The sequence below is a fragment of the Ovis canadensis genome, chromosome 21 (genome assembly GCF_042477335.2).
Source record: "Ovis canadensis isolate MfBH-ARS-UI-01 breed Bighorn chromosome 21, ARS-UI_OviCan_v2, whole genome shotgun sequence".
NCBI classification, from domain to species: domain Eukaryota; kingdom Metazoa; phylum Chordata; class Mammalia; order Artiodactyla; family Bovidae; genus Ovis; species Ovis canadensis.
The window spans coordinates 59,334,970-59,354,466 of NC_091265.1; the positions used below are offsets into that span (position 1 = coordinate 59,334,970).

Below are 19,497 nucleotides of genomic sequence, written 5' to 3' on the forward strand. Positions count from 1 at the left end.
GGGCAAACTCTCATTTCCCTGCCGTGTGAACAGCATCTGATTTGTGAAGACACAGAAGGACAACCTGGTCTTTAACTGTCCCTGATCCCCTCCCTCCTCCCTGATCCCTCTGTTGTCTGAACCCCAGGAAGACAGATCCAGGCGGGGAGGCCAGCAGCTTACAAAGCTGTTTTTATTGGTTTCTTACTGCCTCACAGAGCGTCAGGGTTGATCCCTCCCGGGCATATGGCATTTGAAAAGATAAATACTTATTTTGCCCCCTTCTCAACCGTAGGGGGAAGTTTAATAAAAATAGTAATATAATAAAATAATAATGACTGTGATCAATAATAAAATGCTCCTATGATCCCCTAATACACAGGTGGTTGAAGCTTTGAGAAAAAGGACCCGTCCCCTTTCTGGGAAGGGCCAGAGTGTGCCTGGAGACCCATAGGGTGCCCACCTCTCACCAAGTAGCCCTTATAAATAACCCCCATCCCATCCCTGGCTGGGAGTTTGCTTCTTCCTGGACGGATTAGATGACTGACGGATGCTGGCTGGCTCTTGGGGCCCCTCCCTCTTCTGGGCCCCACCGGCTCCCTGCAGAGAGAAGGGGCCTGGGCCTGTGCTCTCCCAGCTCCCACTCCCTCCAGCCCTCTCCTCTGGCCTCTCTCTTCTCCATTGCTCCTCCTTTATCCTTCTCTCCTTCACCTTCTCCTCTGGCTGGCTCTCACCTCCTTCTGATCACTATCCTCTCCTCCTGCACTTCCTTTCCTCCTCTGTGCCTCTCTCACCACCTTCACCAACATCCTCTCTCACCACCTTCACCGACATCCTCTCTCCTTCTCTACCTCGGCCTCTCGATTAGAGACTGTCTTTCCTATCTTGCCCCTGAGTAGAGACTGGGATATGCCCCTACTTGGCCTTGCTGGGCTTTAGTCCACTGCCAAGACCCCAGCTTGCTCCCAGGCGTCCAGCTTTTCTCTGTCCTGCATCCGGACTCTCATAGGCCTCCTGGGGCTTGGCCCTGGAGATGAGAGCTTTGGCACAATCACCCCTGGACGATGGGGCAGTGGGGCCCCCAGAACAGGAGGGGGCCATCCTATTCCTCGTGGCTAGCACAGGTTGGGGTTGTGAGCAGAGGGAAGGGCAGGATGAGGGCTAGGAGTCAGACCCCCACCCCTATCCTGCCTGCAGGGGCCTGGAAACCCAGGCCATGGCTGCCCAGCCCAGACCCTCCCTGAGTCCAATTTCCACATGTCCCGGACCAGCCGGAGTTTGGCATTCCTCAAGCTCTTTGCTCCCTCATGTCTCTCTGGGTCCTGGGATTGGGAGTTGGGCCCTGCCAGAGGACATCAAGGGGAGCTCTCAGATTCAGGGGCTGGGGGGAGGCTCCGGGGTCGTTCTGAGACCTGGAGGGGGAAAGAAACGGAGGTCAGGATTGACAGAGGAAGGCAGGACTCCTCTCTCACCACGTCAGCACCTCTCAGAGGCTTTCTCAGGACCCATCCATTCATTTGCTCATTCTACATTCAATCAACAAATAGGCTTTATTCCAGGCAGAAGATAAACTTGACCCTCGCGCTCAAGGACCTCAGAGGAAAACTAGAACACAGCAGGGTCGACAAGGACAGGGTGGAGGGAGGAGGGTGCCAGAGGTGGTGCCAGCCCCAGGGAGGCAGTGGCCACCTGACCAGGCAGCCAGGTGGTCTTTGGAGAAGGTGATGTTGGTGCAGAGACTTGAGCATGGCCTGGGTCTTAATCAGGTGGAGGATGGGAAAGGGCATCCCAAGAGGAGCAGGGCCATGGCAGGGGCAAGGGCGTGGAGGTGTGCGAGAACACAGCGGGTCCCAGGGCTTTGAGTGGCCTGCTGTGGCTGCAGTGGGGGTGGCAGATGGAGACGGGGCTGGAGGGTGAGGGGATGTTTCCCAAATCCTTAGATCTTCTGGGTCCCCAGCCAGCGCGGACTGCTCCCTCCTCTGACCTCTTGCCCACAGGCTGGGCCTGTGCTCAGAATTCCAAGAACTCCCCTTCTGTGGCCCTCTCCCTTTGTGCCAGGCACCATGCTCAGGTATCTTCACCTCACACAGGTCTCACAACGATAACCTCATTTTACAGGTGAGACAAGCTCGGGGAGGCTGGGCATGTCACCTGGGGCCACACTGCTGAGACAGTCAGAGCCGAGACAGTCAGGCCTCGGCTGACCTGCTTCCAGGCAGGTGAGACCCACTAAGGGGTTAGACAGAGGGAGTCACCATCTCTTAGCATCCAAGGCAGGTGTAGGCTCAGATCGTTCTCTGGCCTCAGGTCCCAGCAAGAGACAGAAGGGCCTGACTCTGAGCGGGGGGAGGCTCACCTGTATCAGGGAGACGGCAGGGCTCAGAGATCCCTGGGGGCAGGACACAGACTCGCTGGACAGAGATGTCCAAGGCTTCCTCTTCACTGCTCCAGGAGCAGAATGAGCGAGGGGACGAAAATCCAGGGTCAGATTTGAAGCGTCCAAATGGGGTGGAAACATGGGGGAGGGACGCAGAGGCAGTGGAGGCGGTGAGGCTGTCCTTACTGGGGTCTGCGTCTTTAGCGAGGCCGTCACTGCCCATGGAGGCTGGGCGCCGCGAGGCCTCGGAGAAGCTGTGGGGCCGCTGCGGGCCAGAGCCACGGGCACCTCGTCCCTTCTCTTCCACAGCCTGTTAGGGGACAGCGCGAAGGGCTGGGACCAGGTCACACGAACTGCACGTGGCCTGGACGTGCGTAGGTCTGGGGACCCAGGTCAGGAGAGGCTGGTGATCGGCTCCAGAGGACTCATAACTCACCAGAGGGGGCAGGTCCCTGGCGCCAGGTCTCCCGTCTGTAGGGCCCACGTGCACCAGGTGGTTGAAGTTGGTGGGCGTTGAGATGAGCTTGGAGCGCACGAAAGGGTCCTTCAGCATCTCCCTACGCGGGCAGGGGAAGGGAGGTGGGTGGCAAAGGTAACGCCTCTCCAGGAAGGCGAGGCTTGGGTTCACCCCGCCCCCAAAGCGGGAGGCCCCGCCCACCCACCGCAGGGCGCACGCGCACCTGCGCTGCTGCTGCAGCTGCTCCTCTGACACGCGGAAGAAGAAGCGGCGCTTGCTCTTGGTGCGGAAGAGCTGGCGCCGGCTGTTGTCCGTGAGGTTGGGGATGTCGAACTCGTCCTTCTCTGCCAGAGAAGCAGAGAGCTGGGCGGTGCTCCCAAGGCCTCTTGGCCCCAGTCAGCTGGTGCTCAGGGTCACAACCCCTTCCTCCCACCCCCACACTCCCTCACCTGCCCGCGGGTTCCTGAGGTAGGTCAGCCGGACCTTCTCGGTACCGAAGAGGAACAGGGAGCCCTCTGGGTTCAGGGGTCGCACCTGAGGCAGCAGGCACAGGGGTCACACCATGTTGTCCAACCGCACCCCAGTCCAGCCCCAGGGGCCTGGGCAGGCCTCACGGTTTAAATTTTAATTAATTTATTCCACTGCATTGGATCTTAGTTGCAATATGTGGAATCTAATTCCCTGACTAGGGACTGAACCCAGGCCTCTTGCATTGGGAGCGCAGAGTCTTAGCTACTGGACGATCAGGGAAGTCCCCACACTCACCTTCTTGAGTGGCACGGTCTGGACCCATTCTGCCCTCCTCACATCAAACACATCGATGGCATTCTCGCTGAACACTGTCAGGTAGGGGGCTGCATAACCTGTATAACCAGGGTGGGACTCTGTGCTGTGCAGCCCCAGGCAAGTCAGGCACCTCGATGGGCTGTATCCTAGGGCACACCCTGTACACCGTCCCAGCACTGTCACTTCCACACCCCACCAAAGGCCCTCCTGGAGACTCTCTGGGTTGCCCCACCCAAGCTCCACAGCAAGTCAGAGATAACGAACAGGGAGCTCTCACTCTAAGCCATGTCAGGCCTGCTTGTAACCATGTTGCGTATTTTTCCTCCTTTAATTCTCAAACAACTCTAGGCAGGTAATGTTATCGTCCCTAACGAAACCCCAGAGCTAAGTCTCACTTTGTGGTGAGTGAGAGCTGGGAACTGGCCCCAGGCAGTCTGGATCCAACGCCTACACACCGAGTGTCTGTGCTACACCCAACCCACAGGCCCCACCCCAGAAGGGCGACTGTGAAAGGAGCATTGTCCCTCTCTTCCAGCCTGTAGCCCAACACATCAGCTACCTGTGGACGTTTGAGGCTCCCCTGATGCCCTGTTCACTCATTCATTCCTCCAAACATTATAGCCCCTAGGGGGTGCTTGCCTGGGCTATGTGCTGGATGCGATGAAGCACTGCAGACCCCCTATGTACCAAACCAGTCATTGTAATAAGGTGCTGAGAGTCAGGGCAGAGATCTGAATGAAGGTGGGGGAGCAAAAAGGAGCAAAGGACCAACGGTGGCGGGGGAGGAGTGTAAAAGCAATAACGATATTGACAACAATCATGGGGGTCATTTATGGAGGGCCCACTAGATGTAGACCCTGGGGCTGGACTTGCAAACTGAAGAGGCAGCCAGTTATAAAAAGGACAGTAGTTCAGGCAGGGGAAGAGCTTGAATGAAAGCAAGGTCCTGTGCAAGAGGAAAATGAAGGAAGATCCCATACAAGCCACCAAGGGTGTGTCAGGCAGGAGGGCACATACTGGCCTCCAAATCCAACCTCAGGGATTTGGGCAGGACCCTGTCTTCCTCTGATACCAGGCCCTACCCAGCCTGGCCCTCCACAGGCCTCACCCCAGCCCGTGGGTGCTGCTGGCCACAGCAGCTCTTGCATGCGAGACTTGCGGCCGCCGCTGTCCACGTAGACCCCAGCAGTAGTGAAGAGCAGCAGGAACTCACTGAGGCTGAGCTCCACAGCGCCCAGGGCCTCGCCCAGGCCCCCGCGGGATGGGGGGAGCTCCTCAGGCACAAGACCGGCCCCCAGCACTAAAGGCGCTGCCTCGTTAAGCAGCGGGTAGAGGGTGAAGGTGCCAGCCGCGCCCACGCACAGCCGATCGCCCAGCAGCCCCAGGCTCTGCACGGGTGCTGGTGCCTGAAGCTCACGGATGCGGCGCTGCCAGGGCCCCGGGCCTGGGCCCAGCTGGTAGCAGAGCACCTGGCGCTTGACCGCAACACAGAGCACGGGGGTGCGGGCCTGCAGGATGCGCCCGGCCGCCAGGGCCTGGCAGCCTCGAGACTCGGGGATCTTGGCGCTGGTTGCCTCCACGTTCTCCAGCTCTGCCAGGGCAAAGAGGCGCACGCTGGGGCCTCGGCCACACAGCGCGACCAGAAGGCCCGCAGCGGGGCTCACGGCCAGCCGCTGCACCCGCCGGCACTCGCCCACCTGGAAGATGTCTGCGGGGTTGGCGAGGGAGGGTGTCACCAGCAGGTGGGTGAGGGGTGCCCGGGGCCCAGCCTCCTCTGTCCCTGGGGGTTGACCCCACCCATGCCCACCCTGGCCCGGCCGGCGGGTACCGTTACTGTGCAGGTGGATCACAAACAGCCCTTCCTCGGTGCCCAGAGCAAGGCGTTCCTGGTCTGGTGGAGGCAGGGAGGGGATCAGGGGTCAGGGGTCAGAAGGCCCATCCAGAGGCGGGAGATTGGGCAGTCTGCCTGCCCCTGCCAAGGACTCAGAGAGGACAATCCCACCATCCCTGGACCCTTCTGTCCCTGAGTCCAGACTGGCTCTACTGGGGAAGGGCCATGGGGGCCAGGAGTCAGGATGAGAGGCCTCTCCCACCCTGAGCTGTGGGATCTGGGGCTAAGTCACGTCATCTCTCGCAGCCTTGGTAAAATGGGGCTGATAATGGTACCTTTCTCACAGAGCTGCTGTGAGGCTGCAAAGAGATGAAGCATCAGAAGGTGAGCGTTAAGCTCACAGCCACCTCTCCTCAATAAATGCCCTTGTCCCCTGGCTCCAAGCTGACACAGGGGACTTGGAGGACGCAAGCCCTGTCTCCCGTGGCTCTGTCCTGAGTGATGGCAGGGAGAAGCCCCAGCCCAGCTGCTGGGGGAGGTCAGGGAGCCTCCTCTCCTGTTCCCCAGCAGTCCGGTGCAAAGGCCCTGCTGTGCACCAGGCTCCTGGGTGAGCGCAGCAGCCCCACAGTGGACAGTGTGAGGCTCCCCCGTCACCAGGCGGCTGCTAACAGCCTGGAGGGGAACCTCCTTTATTGCAAGAGCCTTGGCTCTTTACGCTCACTCGCAATTCTTAAGCAGAAAAGAAGGTGCAGAGAAATGGAGTGGCAGAAGCTAGGCACCCCACCCCAGCCCAGGTCCCTCACAGCCATGCCCAGAGGAGTGGCGAGGAGGACACGTGTGCAAGAGGGTCCACAGCCCTGGGCTGCAGGGACCCGGCAGTGACAGCAGCCCGAGTGACCGCGGCAGGCCGGCACCCCCTCCGCGTGAGGCTCACCAACGATGGCGGCGCAGAGCGCGTGGGACAGCAGCGGCAGCCCGTTGTCGTAGGCCTCCTTGAGGGTGTACACAGGCCGGGGCCGGGGCTGCGCGTCCAGCAGCAGCCGCTGCAGCTCGCCCAGCACCTGCAGCCAGCGCTCCCGCTCACCCTCGCTCTCCGCCAGCAGCAGCACGGTGCATGTGGCAGGCGGCACGGTCAGCTGGGAGGCCGTCACCTGCAGGGGGAGGGTGGACCCAGGCTGGAGGGCAGAGCGCCGGCAGCCAGCTCTCCTTCCTCCCGTCCCTCTGTCCATCGCTGAGGCCCTGGAGCACCAGGTGGGCCTGCCCAGTGCAGTATCAGGCGCTGTCTGGCAGCAGGTGATAAGCCAAGGGTCAGACAAGCACGAGGACAACTCCAGAGCCCTGGGATCAGTGCCACCGAGAGGGCAGGACAGGGCCTCGCGGGAACACAGGGTGGGGCCCGCTCACCCAGGCTGAGCGTGAGAGACGAACTCCCAGCGGAAGAGACGTTTCTGCTGGAGCCTGGGGGATGAGTGGAGTAACCAGGAGTGTTCAAGGTCAAGGAGGGGCAGGGAGCCGGCAGGGCCCTAAACAAGGCCGGGCGCAGCCAGCTTCATGTATGGAAAACTGCAGTGCCGGGTGAAGTGTAGCCACACAGACAGGAATGGAGGCTACTGTAGCCATCCACGTGGAGGCAGGGGGCGCAGGATGAAGGGGGCAGCCACGGTGATGGAGAAGAGCAGCTGGAGTGGGTCCAGCACAGAGGCAGACAGAGGTCTGGCCCATCCCATCCCTGAACTTACCCTAAAGATGCGAGGCAGGTCCTTGGATTGGGCGTGGATAACATCAGGGGCCAGGACAGGGGTGGCTGAGAACTGGGGGTCCCTGGGAGGTTCACGGAGCAGGTCAGAGGTCTGCCGGCCCCAGCCGCCCCCTCGACCCACTCGCCCCCCACCCCTGCTCCAAACCATGGCCTGGCACCCACCTCAGATCCAGAGCCTGCAGGAGGGCCCCGCTGGCCGGGCTGAGCTTCGGGTCTGGGGCATCAAAGAGCAGCAGGCGTGAGTCGCTGAGGGCGGCGAACACTCGCTGCCAGCCCCGCCGGACACCCGAGGGCCGTGGCACCTGGGGGAAGGCAGGCAGGCACAGAGGTCCCACCGGGCCCCGGCCGCCTGCCCGCCCGCCCGCTCTCCCCTCCCCCAGCGCCGGCTCACCGACAGGAAGCCCTCGTAGGCGGTGCCCGTGCCCGTTTCGGGGTGCACTCCCAGGGCCGTGTGGAGGAGGGCAGGGGGCACAGGGCAGGGGGGGGCCTGTGGGGCACAAGTCGGGTGACAGAAGTAGCCGCAAACTGTGGGGAAAGCAGGAGCCGTGAGGGGGGGCACGCTGGGGACCGGGGACTCCGGGCAGCCCCAGCCCAGCGCCCTGCAGGCTGTCACGGCCCGGAACCATCGCCAGCTCCCCATGAAGGGAGAAAAGATAAAGAAAACTGAGCAGTGGGAAATGTCGACAGGGGTGGGGGGCGCCTGATGCGGCAGGACGGGGGCCGCTTCCCTCCCCCCACCTGGGGGCTGAGGCTGGCGCAGAGGGTGCCGAGGGTCTCACCGTCACAGCCCAGGCCCTGGCGGCCCAGGCCCAGCATCAGCGAGGTGCAGCGGAGACACTTAGTGGGGGATGGGAAGCTCCGGGGACGCAGCGTGTGTGAGCCAGGCTGGCAAGGGGGACAGGCCCATTACCCATGCCTGACCCTCACCCAAGGCCCCCGAGCCCCCCACCTCCCCCAGGCCACCAAATGAGCCAGGTGGCAGTGTGAACTCAGCGCTCCGAGGGGATCTGGCCATACTCAAAGCTCAGTGCCACCGTCATCATTCCCATTGCGGTCTGCCGGCACGGGGTGGGGGGTGGGGGGATCCCCAAGCAGGACCTCAAAAACCCGGCAAAACGGCTTGGTGCCCCTGCCCCGCCCCGCTGGGCACTGACCTTTGCAGGGGGACTTTCTGTAGGGGGTGTGGAGGCAGCAGGCATCCTGGGGAACACAGCCTGCAGGGGAGCCGAGCACAGGGAGAGGGTGGGGTCCAGCGCCCCCCACCCCGGCCCAGCCCCCCCCCCCCCCCCCCCGCCGTGGGTCTCCTGCCTGTGCTCACCCCCAGCCGCAGGCTGCGGCGGCCCTCCGGCCTCAGCTCCGGCGCCTCTCCAGAGGTGCCCGCATCTTTGGCGGAATCCTTCTGGGGAACGGCACAGGGGCAGAATCAAGGCCACTGCCTGTGTCCTTCCTGGGGGGCCTCCCTTGGCAGCCCCACACCCGTTCTTACCTCTGAGCTCCGGAAGGACAGGAAGGGAATCAGGGAGTTTGAAGGCTTGGTGTCTGCAAACAGAGGGCATGTGTCATGGGGGCCATGGGGCCCCTGTGCCGTTAACACTTGTTCCTTAGAAACCGGAGGCCAGGGCGGGGGGCCTCAGTTTCCACCCCAGTCAATGAGGGAGAGACTGCAGGCGGGGAAGGAGCAGGTGATGGCATACAGCAGGGGCTCAGTAAGCACTAGCTAACAGATAGTGGGTTAGACAGCAGAGTCTGCAAAAGAGTCTTGTCTCCACAGCCCGGCCGGGCTGACCCCCTGGTGACTGAGAGAGGAGGTCTTGCTCCGAGACAGACAGGGGTGCGCACGGCTACTCACCCAGCGGCCCACGCACCCGCAGCTCCTCCCGCAGCAACGCCACCTCCTGCTGCAAGGCCTGGTGCCGCTTCTCGGCCTCCTGCAGACGGCTGGGGAGAACCGCGTGGGTGCTCGCCACAGGCCTCTGCCCGCATTTTGGGCCCCTCGCCGCGCTGGCCCCTGCCCTCACCTCTCAGCCCGCAGCTGGGCCTCCTGTGCCTGAGTCAGCTGCTCCTGCAGGCCCTGCTTGGCCCGGATCTCGGCCTCCAGCGCTGACTGCAGCTCCAGCCTGGCTGAAGCCTCCATCTTCTGCAGCCTCCGTGCCTTCCACTGGTGGTCCTGGTGGCATCAATGTGCAATGCCCCCAGGGCCGGGTTTCCGCCGAGGCTACCCGCCTCCCACCACGCCACCTGGCCAGGCTCAAAGCCCTGCCTCTGCTGCGGGCCCTGGCGGGAGCTTAGACAAGTCCCTGATCTTCCGTGAGCTCAGTGTCCCTACCTGTGGAGCGTGGCTCCCGGCACCCCTCCCTCCAGGTGTCCCCAGGGCTCACCAGCGGCCGGGAAGGGAGAGTCTGGGTGCCCACGTTCCGCAAGGACTCCAGCTCCTCGGCCATCTTGGTGGCCAGGGCCTGCAGGTAGCCTCTTGACACCTTCTCATCATTCACCCTGATCGGGAAGGGAGCTCAGGGTCAGAGGCTACGCCCTCAGTGCTGCCCGGGCCCAGCCCCTGCCCCCAGGCCCTGGGCACCCACCAGCTGAGGATGTCGGCGATCTGGGCCTCCCAGTTGCTTTCCGTCTCCCGCCGCTCACCTTCCAGCCTTTGCTTGCTCTGCTGTTCCCGCTCCAGCTCTTCTATGAGCTGGGAGGGAAGGAGATTCAAGAGACACAGATGAGCCATGTGGGAAACAGGGATCAGCCCCCACTCCTGAGCCTGCCCATGTCCAGCCTGGCTCACCCACCCCATCTGGCCCACATCCCTGGCAGCTGTGCCCACCCGCCCAGCCGGCTCCCCGCCTGTCCCGCTGCCTGCGGGTCTCTCTGACCCTCCATCTGCACCGCTCACCCGCTCCTGCTCCTGGCTCAGCCGCCGGTTCTCCTCCTGCAGCTGGCACAGCACCTCCTCCTTGCCGCTTGGCCTGCCGGGGAGAAGGAGGACTCGGTGAGCCCCCAGCTTGGGTCCCCGCCCTGTCCCCTGCCCCAGCTGCCCAGCTCACCCCTGGCCGCGGGCCTGCTCCAGCTGTGCACGCAGCGCAGCCACCTCCTGCTTCAGCTGTGTCTCCTGGGGCCCGCCACCCTCAGGTGACCCTGTGCCGTTGGTCTCAGAGGCGGTGTGGAAGGTCTAGAGATATAGAGGGTGTGGAGAGGGGTCAGGGCAGGGGTTCAAGACACCATGACCTATTCTACCCCTGGGGCCTGGCCCTGATAGACCCTGAATGGGGTCAGGCTAAGAGAAATGCCACTGGGCAGAGGGTAAGGCCTCACCACCTTGACCTGGGGAGACGCCTTCTCCGGGCTTCGTTCCCGCTGTCTCTGGAGCTGAGTCACCTCTCGCTTCAGGGCGGCCACCTGAGCTTGCAGCTGGGATGGGGTGCAGAGTCAGCCAATGCTGACCCTGTCCACCCCAGCTCTTTTTTTGTGTGTGTGTGTGGCCGCTCCCCACTGCATGTGGGATCTTAGTTCCCTGACCAGGGATTGAACCTGTGCCCTCTGCAATGGAAGCGTGGTCATAGGCACTGGACTACCAGGGGAGCCCTTGTCCACCCTAACTCTTGACCTTGCTCCAGATTCTCGGGCTTTGCTGGCCACAGCAGAAGTGGAAGTGCCGGACCCCTGCCCACCCCACCTGCTCCCTTGCTCAGGCCTTGGCCAGCCAAAGTGGGCATGCGAGGCATTTGATATTCCCAGCACCTCAAACCAAGCTCCCCAGGCTTCCTCCTGCCACATCAGGCGTCATGAGGGCAGGGCGCTGCTGCTGTCCCCACCCACCCCATCACTCACCCTGCTCTGGGCATCGTAGGATTCCTCCAGCTGGGAGTTCAGGGCTTGGGTCTGGTTGGCCATGACTGCCTCTCTCTCCTGGGCCTCTTGCAGCTTCCGGAGCAGCTCCTCCTGCCGCCCTTTGGCCTCGCGAAGCTCCCGCGCCTGTGCCTGCTGCCCCACCCGAGCCTCAGCCAGCTCCTGGGGTCCGGGTGGGCGAGGGGAAGGCCAGCCAAAAGTTAGGGCGTGGTCCTCCTTAGCACCCAGCCCTGGGCCACTCACCCATCTCACCACACCCCACCTGGAGGAGCTGGTCTCTCTCCTGCCGCAGGTCACTGTCCTGGCCTGGGCTGCCAGCCGGACACCCGTCTGCCTTGCTGTCCCCCAGCGTCTCTGCCAGGAATTGTCACTGAGACCTGCATGTACAGCCTCAGCCAGGAGCTCTACCTGCAGTGTCTCAGGGAACCCTCACCCCAGCTTGGTTCGGGGCGGGGGGTGGGGGCAGGGGGTGAATCTCCTCAGCCCATTTTCTACACGCAGACTCAGAGAATTTAAGATATTTCCTTAAGATCACACAGCACGTACAGACCCAGGGACAAGACTGGAACCCAGGTTGGACTCAGGTGTGCTGGGAAACCAGCTCAGCCCCCAAGGTGAGGGGAGAGGGGAAGAGACGAGGTGCTGGGGGCAGGGTACCTGACAGCCTGTCCTGTAGAGTCTGCACTTCCTTCCGCAGCTGCTCTAGCTCCCGATGGTCCGAGGGGGTCTGCAGAGCCTCTGCAGTGTGGGGACACCCATAATGCTTAGGAGCTTGTCCTGCAGCAGGGCAAACCCACCCTGCCCTGGCCCTGATGGCACCCATACCTTGGAGCTTCCGGCTCAGCTCCAGCTTCTCCTGCTCCAGACAGCGGAGCTTCCGCTCCAGCGGCGCCAACTGCTCAGAGCTGCTCTCAGGGCTGGGACTGGGGAGAGCACAGCACACAAGTTGGCAGAGAACCATACCCCAGCCTCCTCCATCTTTCTGCATCCAACATTCATTCATCTAAGAAACGCCCACTGCGCACCAGCTCTGTACCCAAGTCTGGGCTCTGGGCTGGGAAGAGAGACAGATGAGACCACACCTTGCCCTTAGGAGGCCCCAGGCAGATACCATGGGTGGCGGCCAGGACAATGGTTCCAGAGTCCCCTGGGCGCTGGTTCCACAGCCCTGGCCCTTATTGTTTGTGTGACCTTGAACAATAACCTAACGTATCAAGGTCTCAGTTTCCCCACAGGAAAAGGGAGGTGACGCTAGGGGCTCTTGCAAGGGCTGTCAAGAGAACTCAGCGGTATGGGCCCAGGACATAGGGAGTACTTCATGAATAAAGGTCAGAGGCATCTGTTGATACTTGACAGTTCCCACCGCCCCAGGGCCTCGCTGCAGTCTCAGGCCAGACTTACAAGTGGAACTGGGCTGAGAGCATCTACCCATTTTACAGAGGTACAAAGTGAGGCTCAGGGAGCAGCACTAGATCTCTGGCTCTGAGTCCACTACACACCCAGCCTGCCATGGAGGGTCCCATGAGGAACAAATACTGGGGCAGAACCCATAGGGGTCATGGCCTCACCAGGACCTTGAGGACATGAAAGGTTGTCCTACTGGGGGCTCAGAGCACACTTCCCGAGCATCTGTCCCATGTGGATACAGGTGGGCCATTCAGTCCCTTTCCTGGGGTCCTGATGGGCTGCACTCCCAGTGTTCTCCAGGCCAGGCAGCCCTCCAGGTGCGTGAGGACTACTCACCTGCCTGAGGTGTAGGTGAAGCCCACGAATGGCAGGTGGTGGCCTAAGAAGGTCCCGTGGGAGGGCGGCGGCAGGGTTCCCTGCAGAAAGTGGGGAAGGGGAGTCAGAGTAAGAAGTACAGCTCCAGGTGGAGGCGCGAGACCCAGGAGCCCTCAAAAGACTACAACCCCCACAAGTCTTTGAGGTTCTGGCCCCACAGGTGCTGCTGGGAGTCTTATAGGATGTCTGGATGACAGGATGACACTTGTGGTCAAAGATCCTTCACTTGGCACAACCCACTTCAGTGCACGTGAACCAGCCCAGGTGAGCCGTAACTCCCATGGGCCTCCCATCCCCAGCCCAGCAAATGCTTTGGGGAACTTTGTGGGGCAGGGGAGGGTCCCGCAGCCACTGAGACTCCAGGCAGCTGTCCTGCTGCTGTCGGTCCCTCCACTCACTGGATGGTTGAGGGTGTCGTCGTCCACATCGAAGTTGGAGGTGTCCATGGGCCCACGCAACTCGGGGATGTAGGGGGCAGTGCTGGTCGCCAGCCTCTCCCAGTCCACGCCTTCAAAGAAGGGGTGGTTCCGGAAGTCATCCAGCCCTCTTCGGCCCAGACGCTCCTCCTGGCGGCACAGCAGCTGGCGGATCAGGTCTTGGGCACTGGCTGGCACGTCGGGCACGTCGGGGAACTGCAGGTGGTCCTGCGGTCCCGGAGGACGGGTGCAGGTGAATGTCCAGAATCCTACCCCCACCCAGGGCATCTCCAACCTCACAGCCTCAGGAGTCCCACGGCCCTCCCAGAATCCCAGGGCCTGGCGGCCAGACCTCGTGGTTCATGATCTTGCCGTAGGTTTCCACCAGAGATTCAGCATAGAAGGGCGTCTCCCCGAAGAGCAGCTCATAGGCACAGACCCCCAGGGACCACCAGTCGCACTGTGGGCCGTAGTGGCCCTTGCCCTCCTCCATGGCCTGCAGGATCTCGGGGGAGATGTAGTCAGGTGTCCCCACTGCCACCGATGAGTCCACCTGTGGGAGGTGACATTGATGGCGCCACAAAGACGGGCTTGCGTCTGGGCCCAGCTCCTCCACTCCCTAGGGCTGGGCTGGCCCAGCGCCCCCGCCTAGGTCCTAGGCTTAGCTCTTCCTTCCCCTGGGAGTCTACGGCCGCTTGCACCAGGCCTGGTGCCTCCTGTTCCCCTGGGAGCTCTCCCAGCCAGGTGTCCTCTGTCCCACATGGGGCGGGGTTCTTACCATGCCACTGTTGTTGAGACGTAGGCAGGAGCCAAAGTCGGCCAAGCGGATGTGCCCGTTCATGTCCAGCAGGATATTGTCTGGCTTGACATCCCTGGGGGAGGGCAGGGAGAGTGATCTGTGAGTGTGGCTATGCATTTAGGCACACACCTGGGTGTGTGAGTGCGTGCATGTGCACACACCAATGTGTGTATGCTCACACTTTGTGTTCCTGCATGTGCTAGCATGTGAAGAGGGGAAGGATGGTGGTCGGGCCTCCTGGCTCCCAAGAAGGAAGAAGGTGGTTAAGTTGGGGAGAGAGACCCTTGGAGGCAGCTGAGTGTGCCATGGTGGACACAGGAGCCAGACTCCCCCAGTGTCACCCACTGGCTGAGTCACCACGAGCCAGGTGCTTACCCGTGCTAAGCCCTGACTTCCTCATCTATAAAATGGGATGATGGAAGCTCCCATGACACAACGTTTGGGGTGGGAAGAGTCACAGGTTCTCTGCATACGAAGCACCCAGCACAGGATTTGGCACATACGTGCTCAGCTGTCCTCAGAGCTGTCAAGAAGGGCTGGCAAAGACAGCAGGGGCTTTGGGGGCCACACCTGTGGACGTAGCCCAACTGATGCAGCGAGTGAATGGCCAGCACCATCTCAGCCAGGTAGAACTGGGCCAGCTCGGGCGGGAGGCGGTCTTCAAAGCGGCTCAGCAGAGTGAGGAGGTCCCCTCCAGCGTAGTAATCCATCACCAGGTACTAGACGGTGGTGGGTGGGGGGCAAGAATCAGATGGGGGGGCACCTGTCTCCCGCACACCTCACAGGGGTCCCTCAGGGCTCTGGAAAGGCAGGGCCATGTCTCCCAGCAGCTCTGGGGCAGCCAGCTCTCAGCCAAGGCTCAGGCAAGAGGCTCCAGGCCTGAGCTGGTGGGGAGTGGAAGCTTCTTGGACCCAGGAGGAGGGGTCTCTTTCTCCTTGGACCAAGGCTTCTGGGCCCCAAAGGTCTTCTCCTTTGTCCCCAGGGATGGCATCACTGACTCAATGGACATGAGTCTGAGCAGACCCCGGGAGCTAGTGAAGGACAGGGAAGCCTGGCGTGCTGCAGTCCATGGGGTCACAAAGAGTCAAACACAACTGAGTGAGTGAACCACCACCCCCCGCCCCTGCAGCTTTCTGAGCATCCTCACCAGATACTCCTCATCTTGGAAAGCATAATGCAGAGCGGTCACCCAGCGGCTGTCCCCCTTCACCAGAACATCCCGCTCCTCCCGGAAACAGGCCGTCTGTAACAGTTTGGGGAAATGGGGTAGGGAGGTTGGGATCAGAGCCCAGCAACCCCACCTTGCCAGTTCAGGGGATGGAGGAAGACTCAGTAAGGCTAGAACGGGGATCAAGGTCACCTGTGTTAGCCTGAGCCTCAGTGTTATCATAAGAAAAATAGAAGAACCCTCCTTTTACTAAGAAAGGCTTCTTGTGTGGAAGGGATGGGAGGAACCCGTGCTGCTGGGGGTGGATCCTCTGCCTGTTTGGCAGCCATGCCCGGCCACTTCCCCTGCAGGTCTCAGAGGCCTGTAGACTTCCCTCTGCAGGGACCCCAGGTTCCCCCGGACCCAGCACTGACCTCAGCCCTCTTCAGCATCTCCCACTTGTGCAGCATTTTCATGGCAAAAATCTGCCCACTGTCCCTCTGCCTCACCACAGCGACCTGAGGCCACAGAGAGTACTGGGGTCACGCCGGTCTGGGGGCAAACACCTTTTTCCTCCCCCCCACCAACCCCAGGGCCATCTGCTCACCTCCCCGAAGGCCCCTCGGCCGATCACCTTCAAGATCTCAAAGTCGTCTCTCTGCAGCCGCAGCTCTTTCACCTTTGCTACGAAGGGACTGACTGAGGGACAGAGAGTGGGGCTCAGAGAGCCTGTGTGGAGGGCCCCGGCTCCCTCTCACTTGCCCTCCCATGAGGCCAGGGCAGGGATGACCTCCCCAGCGATGGCCTCTGGCCAGGGGGTTGACAAGAGCTGCAGCCCATTCAGCCACGATCAGGAAGCACGGAAGGTGGGGTGCTGGCTCTGCTGACCACCTGGCCCCTGGATCTCCCTGAATCCATGGTTCCCAGGTGGCATCTGTCCCAGGGGCTGATGGGATTTGTAGTCCTCCCCTGCCTGGGGGCTGACCCTGGCCGGCCAGGTCACCCTGGAATGATGGGGATACCATTCCCACCCCCAGCCTGCAGTCCTTGGCCCCTGAGCAGGACCAGGCCAGAGCCTGTCTTGGGAAACTGGACTGGCAACATTCCTTGTCCCCAGAGAGGCTTCTATGCCACCGAGGAGCTGTGGGTCCCTCGTAGGCACAGAGGTACCTGGGTGGAGTGAGGCCTGGGGCTGCCCTGGAGGGCAGGTAGGGCACGGTTCTGTGGGGCTGTGGGAGGGCAGGCTCTGTGCTCCCCGAGTGGGGCCTCCTTGGTCCGGAGGCACAGAGAGGTCTGCCCGGGTTCACACAAGGCTCAACTACAGGGCCAAGACACCTTTTCTGGTGCCCGATGCTGGCACCCGAGGGCGTGAGCACTCGGGATCTCCTCCAGGCCTGAGAAGCCCTATGACTCTGAGCCCTGCCTCCCTCTCTGGACACAGCCTGTACCTGGCCAAGCACCTCCTCCTCACCGCCCCAGACACTCCCAGAAAGGACATCTCCAGCCACTCCCTGGCCCTTCGCAGGCCTGGAGGAGCCCCATGCCTGGGGGCGGGAAATTGGGGCCTGGAGACTTAGGGAGGCGAGGGGGAACAGCTGGGGTCAAGGGCGCTACAGTCTGGGCTCCCTGCCTCAGTTTCCCCCTGCCAGCAGGTACACGCCCTGCCAGCTGGGCAGGTCTGTGGGTGGGACAGAGAGCTGCTCCACAGGTTTATCAGGCAGAACCCCCGCAGCAGGGGTGGTGTGGAAACCTCATTACAGAAATAAATTGTCCTTTTCCTGGGTCTGTGTATAGCTGGGGAGGAGCAGCTGCAGGACTCCAAGGGGGAACCCGAGGTGTGGGCAGCTACCCATCGACCAGATGGGAGCTGAAGCCTGGGGCCCAGAGGCAGGAGGACCCAAGGCCCCAAGCCAGGCTGCCCAGTCCCCTCGCCATGCTGCAGGGATGGGGGCTCTGGGAGGGAGCAGGGACAAGTTGAGGCAGGAGCAGAGTGAGTCACCGCCCTGCGTTACCTCAGGAGATGTCAACAGACAGGCCCCCACACCGGGGTCCCGGCGGAGGTGCCAGAGGCAGGCAGGGAGGAGCACGTGGGCATCACGGGGGTGATGACAACACGGACAGGCACACACACACACACACACACACACACACACACACACACACACACAGTCCCAGGGAGAGAGGAGGGCAGCAGGGCCCAGGGCCCTCTGACCGCCCTCCGCCTAGAGGATGGCCTGGGGCAGGTCTCACAGGCCCCCAACCGTGCCAGGCTGGGCCTCACGCCTGCCTAGAGCGCAGGCATACCAGGAATGCTAGTCGCCCACTGGGCAAACACTCACCTCACCCCACCCTCCAAGCCAATGGCCTTCCCCCATGGCCCCACCAGGTGTAACTAGAGAGCCCTGGGGGCTGGCATTGGCTTCAGGGTCATCCGGGGCCAGCCACTCCTGGTGACTCAGGTAAGTCAACCCCAGGAAGCGTGCAGACCCACCTCCAGCCTGGCCCCCTTCCCCAGCCTGGGGCACAGCCCTCAGGAGGCCTGGTCAGCCGCTTGCCCACAAAGGGTGCCTGTGCCCAGTCTCGGGTGGTCCTGTGTGTGGGTAAGTGTAAGTGTGTGTATGTTTGTGTGTGTGTGGTGGGAGTGGGGGATGCTACAGAGCTGTGAGTGGATACAGACAAGTGTGTATCAGAGCCAGCGTGGGTGGGGTGGTCAGCAGGGCTCCCTGGGTCCCTCCAGGAGCTGAACGTGTGTCTCAGTGCGTCCGTGGAAGGTGGGAGCCAGAGAAAACGTACGTGTCAGTGAGTCCTGTGCACAGGGGTCTCCATGTGAGAGTGTGTTCTCACCGGTCCTGAGGTGACTGTGTGAGCGTGTGTTGCGTACATGTGTCTGGAGTCTCTACCTGGCACCAAGTTTCTGTGTGTCTGTGTGTGACGTGTGTGGGGCCCACGTGCCAGGTTCCGGGAGTGAATCTGTGGGTGAATCTGAATGACGGTGAAACAGGCAGGTGAAGGAGAGGGCCGAGGGTGGGGGTCCGGCGGCACGCATCAGGGCCAATGCAGGTCATCTGGGATGGGGTGGGGGAGCCTGAGGGAGTGCGGCTCCTCACAGGAGGGTCTGCGAGCAGGGAGCACGAAGACAGAGGCTCCCTGCGGGGTGTCCCTCTGTCTACCTCCCACCCACCCCCGCCCCCCACGGTCCCGCCCGGGCCACTCACCCCAGCTCAGGAACTGCGCCACATTGCGCTCCCGCCGCAGGGGGGCGCTGCTGAGCTCGTGGTGCAGCCCCAGCAGCAGATCCAGGAGGCCGTCGAGCCCCGGGCCGCCACCGGCCTCGCCCCGCGCCAGCCGCTCCAGCGCGCGCAGCCGCCGCTCCATGGCTGCGGCCGGAGCCCCGGGCCCGGGCTAGAGTCGGGCCGCTCGCATGCCCGCCCGTCGGTCCGTCCGTCGATCAGTCCGCGGGTGGGTCCGCGAGTCCTCCCCCCACCCTCCCGCCCTCCCCGCTGTCACCGTCCTCCGCTGCCGCCCGCGCGCCCTCACCTGGACGCCGCTCCCCACCCTCCGCCCCGCCCCCCGACGGACGGGCAGGTGTGCCCCGGCCAATGGGAGACGGGACTGGAGGTGAAGGTGGGAGGGCGGAGGCGCGCGGGGGCGGGGCCAGCTCCCGGCCAGGAAGTGGGGGGGCGGGCCCCGAAGAGTAACTCCTGGGCGGGGCGGAGCAAGGAGAGGGGTAGGGGCGGAGGGGGGCGTCCCATCGCATCCCAGACGGGAACCTGGTCCTCTCGCGGCCCCAGCCCCCGCCCCCGCCGGCGAGGGTCGGCGCCTGTCCTAGGTGGGGGATGCCCAGGGCACTGCAGCTCCCCTCGCCCCCTGGGGCAGGGGCAGCCTCTCCGGAGAGCCTGCCCTCTCAGCGAGGGGAGAGGGGCTGGGGACGCCTGCGGCCCCGAAGCCGGATGGGAGTTGTAGTCCGCTCCCTCCCAGGGATGCCGGCCTCTTGGCATACCCCCCACCCCCCTGGCTAGTTTCTGATTTCATTTTGTTTGCATCGTTACGGCCGACCGGGGAGACGGGTAGGTGAAGCAAGGATGCTTCCACCCATTTGGCAGATGACGCACAGGCTTGGGAAGGACGAAGGTGAATTGAGGAACTGAGGGGTGAGGAAGCCCCAAAGCTAGATCCTGGAGTGGGGCTGGCCTGGTAATGTCACCACAGGCTTTTTAAGCTTGGGCGGCCCGCCTGGAAAGTGAGGACGAGGGCCAAGGAGAGGTCGAGGCTGGGCCGGAGGAGGTGGGAGAGGGGAGGGTCGGACTGTCCAGGGATATTT

The 19,497-nt window shown here is 62.6% G+C and overlaps 1 protein-coding gene across 10 annotated transcripts; it reads right to left on the reverse strand.

The window, feature by feature from the left end:
• Positions 1–148: 148 nt before the first annotated feature.
• Positions 149–18,650, reverse strand: CDC42BPG (CDC42 binding protein kinase gamma). 10 transcript variants are annotated; one of them, XM_069565877.1, is made up of 37 exons: positions 18,392–18,650; positions 15,784–15,875; positions 15,611–15,694; positions 15,177–15,272; positions 14,600–14,748; positions 14,009–14,102; positions 13,583–13,783; positions 13,213–13,458; positions 12,776–12,855; positions 11,858–11,955; positions 11,690–11,770; positions 11,295–11,386; positions 11,015–11,194; positions 10,502–10,594; positions 10,231–10,355; positions 10,080–10,152; positions 9,769–9,875; positions 9,568–9,682; positions 9,208–9,356; positions 9,039–9,127; positions 8,676–8,728; positions 8,508–8,588; positions 8,344–8,403; positions 7,969–8,074; positions 7,581–7,714; positions 7,352–7,491; positions 7,170–7,251; positions 6,365–6,581; positions 5,428–5,490; positions 4,708–5,307; positions 3,579–3,676; positions 3,263–3,347; positions 3,037–3,157; positions 2,793–2,913; positions 2,543–2,666; positions 2,336–2,421; positions 149–1,391 (listed from the first exon to the last, which is right to left on the reverse strand). In XM_069565877.1, exons 1-37 carry the CDS (start codon positions 18,549–18,551, stop codon positions 1,335–1,337), a joined length of 4,632 nt encoding a protein of 1,543 aa, XP_069421978.1. In that variant the 5' UTR covers positions 18,552–18,650; the 3' UTR covers positions 149–1,334. The 10 variants fall into 10 exon arrangements, 9 of the variants coding, with proteins under 9 accessions (XP_069421978.1, XP_069421976.1, XP_069421975.1 ...); XM_069565875.1 differs by having other exon boundaries at positions 10,499–10,594; XM_069565874.1 differs by having other exon boundaries at positions 2,336–2,666; positions 10,508–10,594.
• Positions 18,651–19,497: the final 847 nt, after the last annotated feature.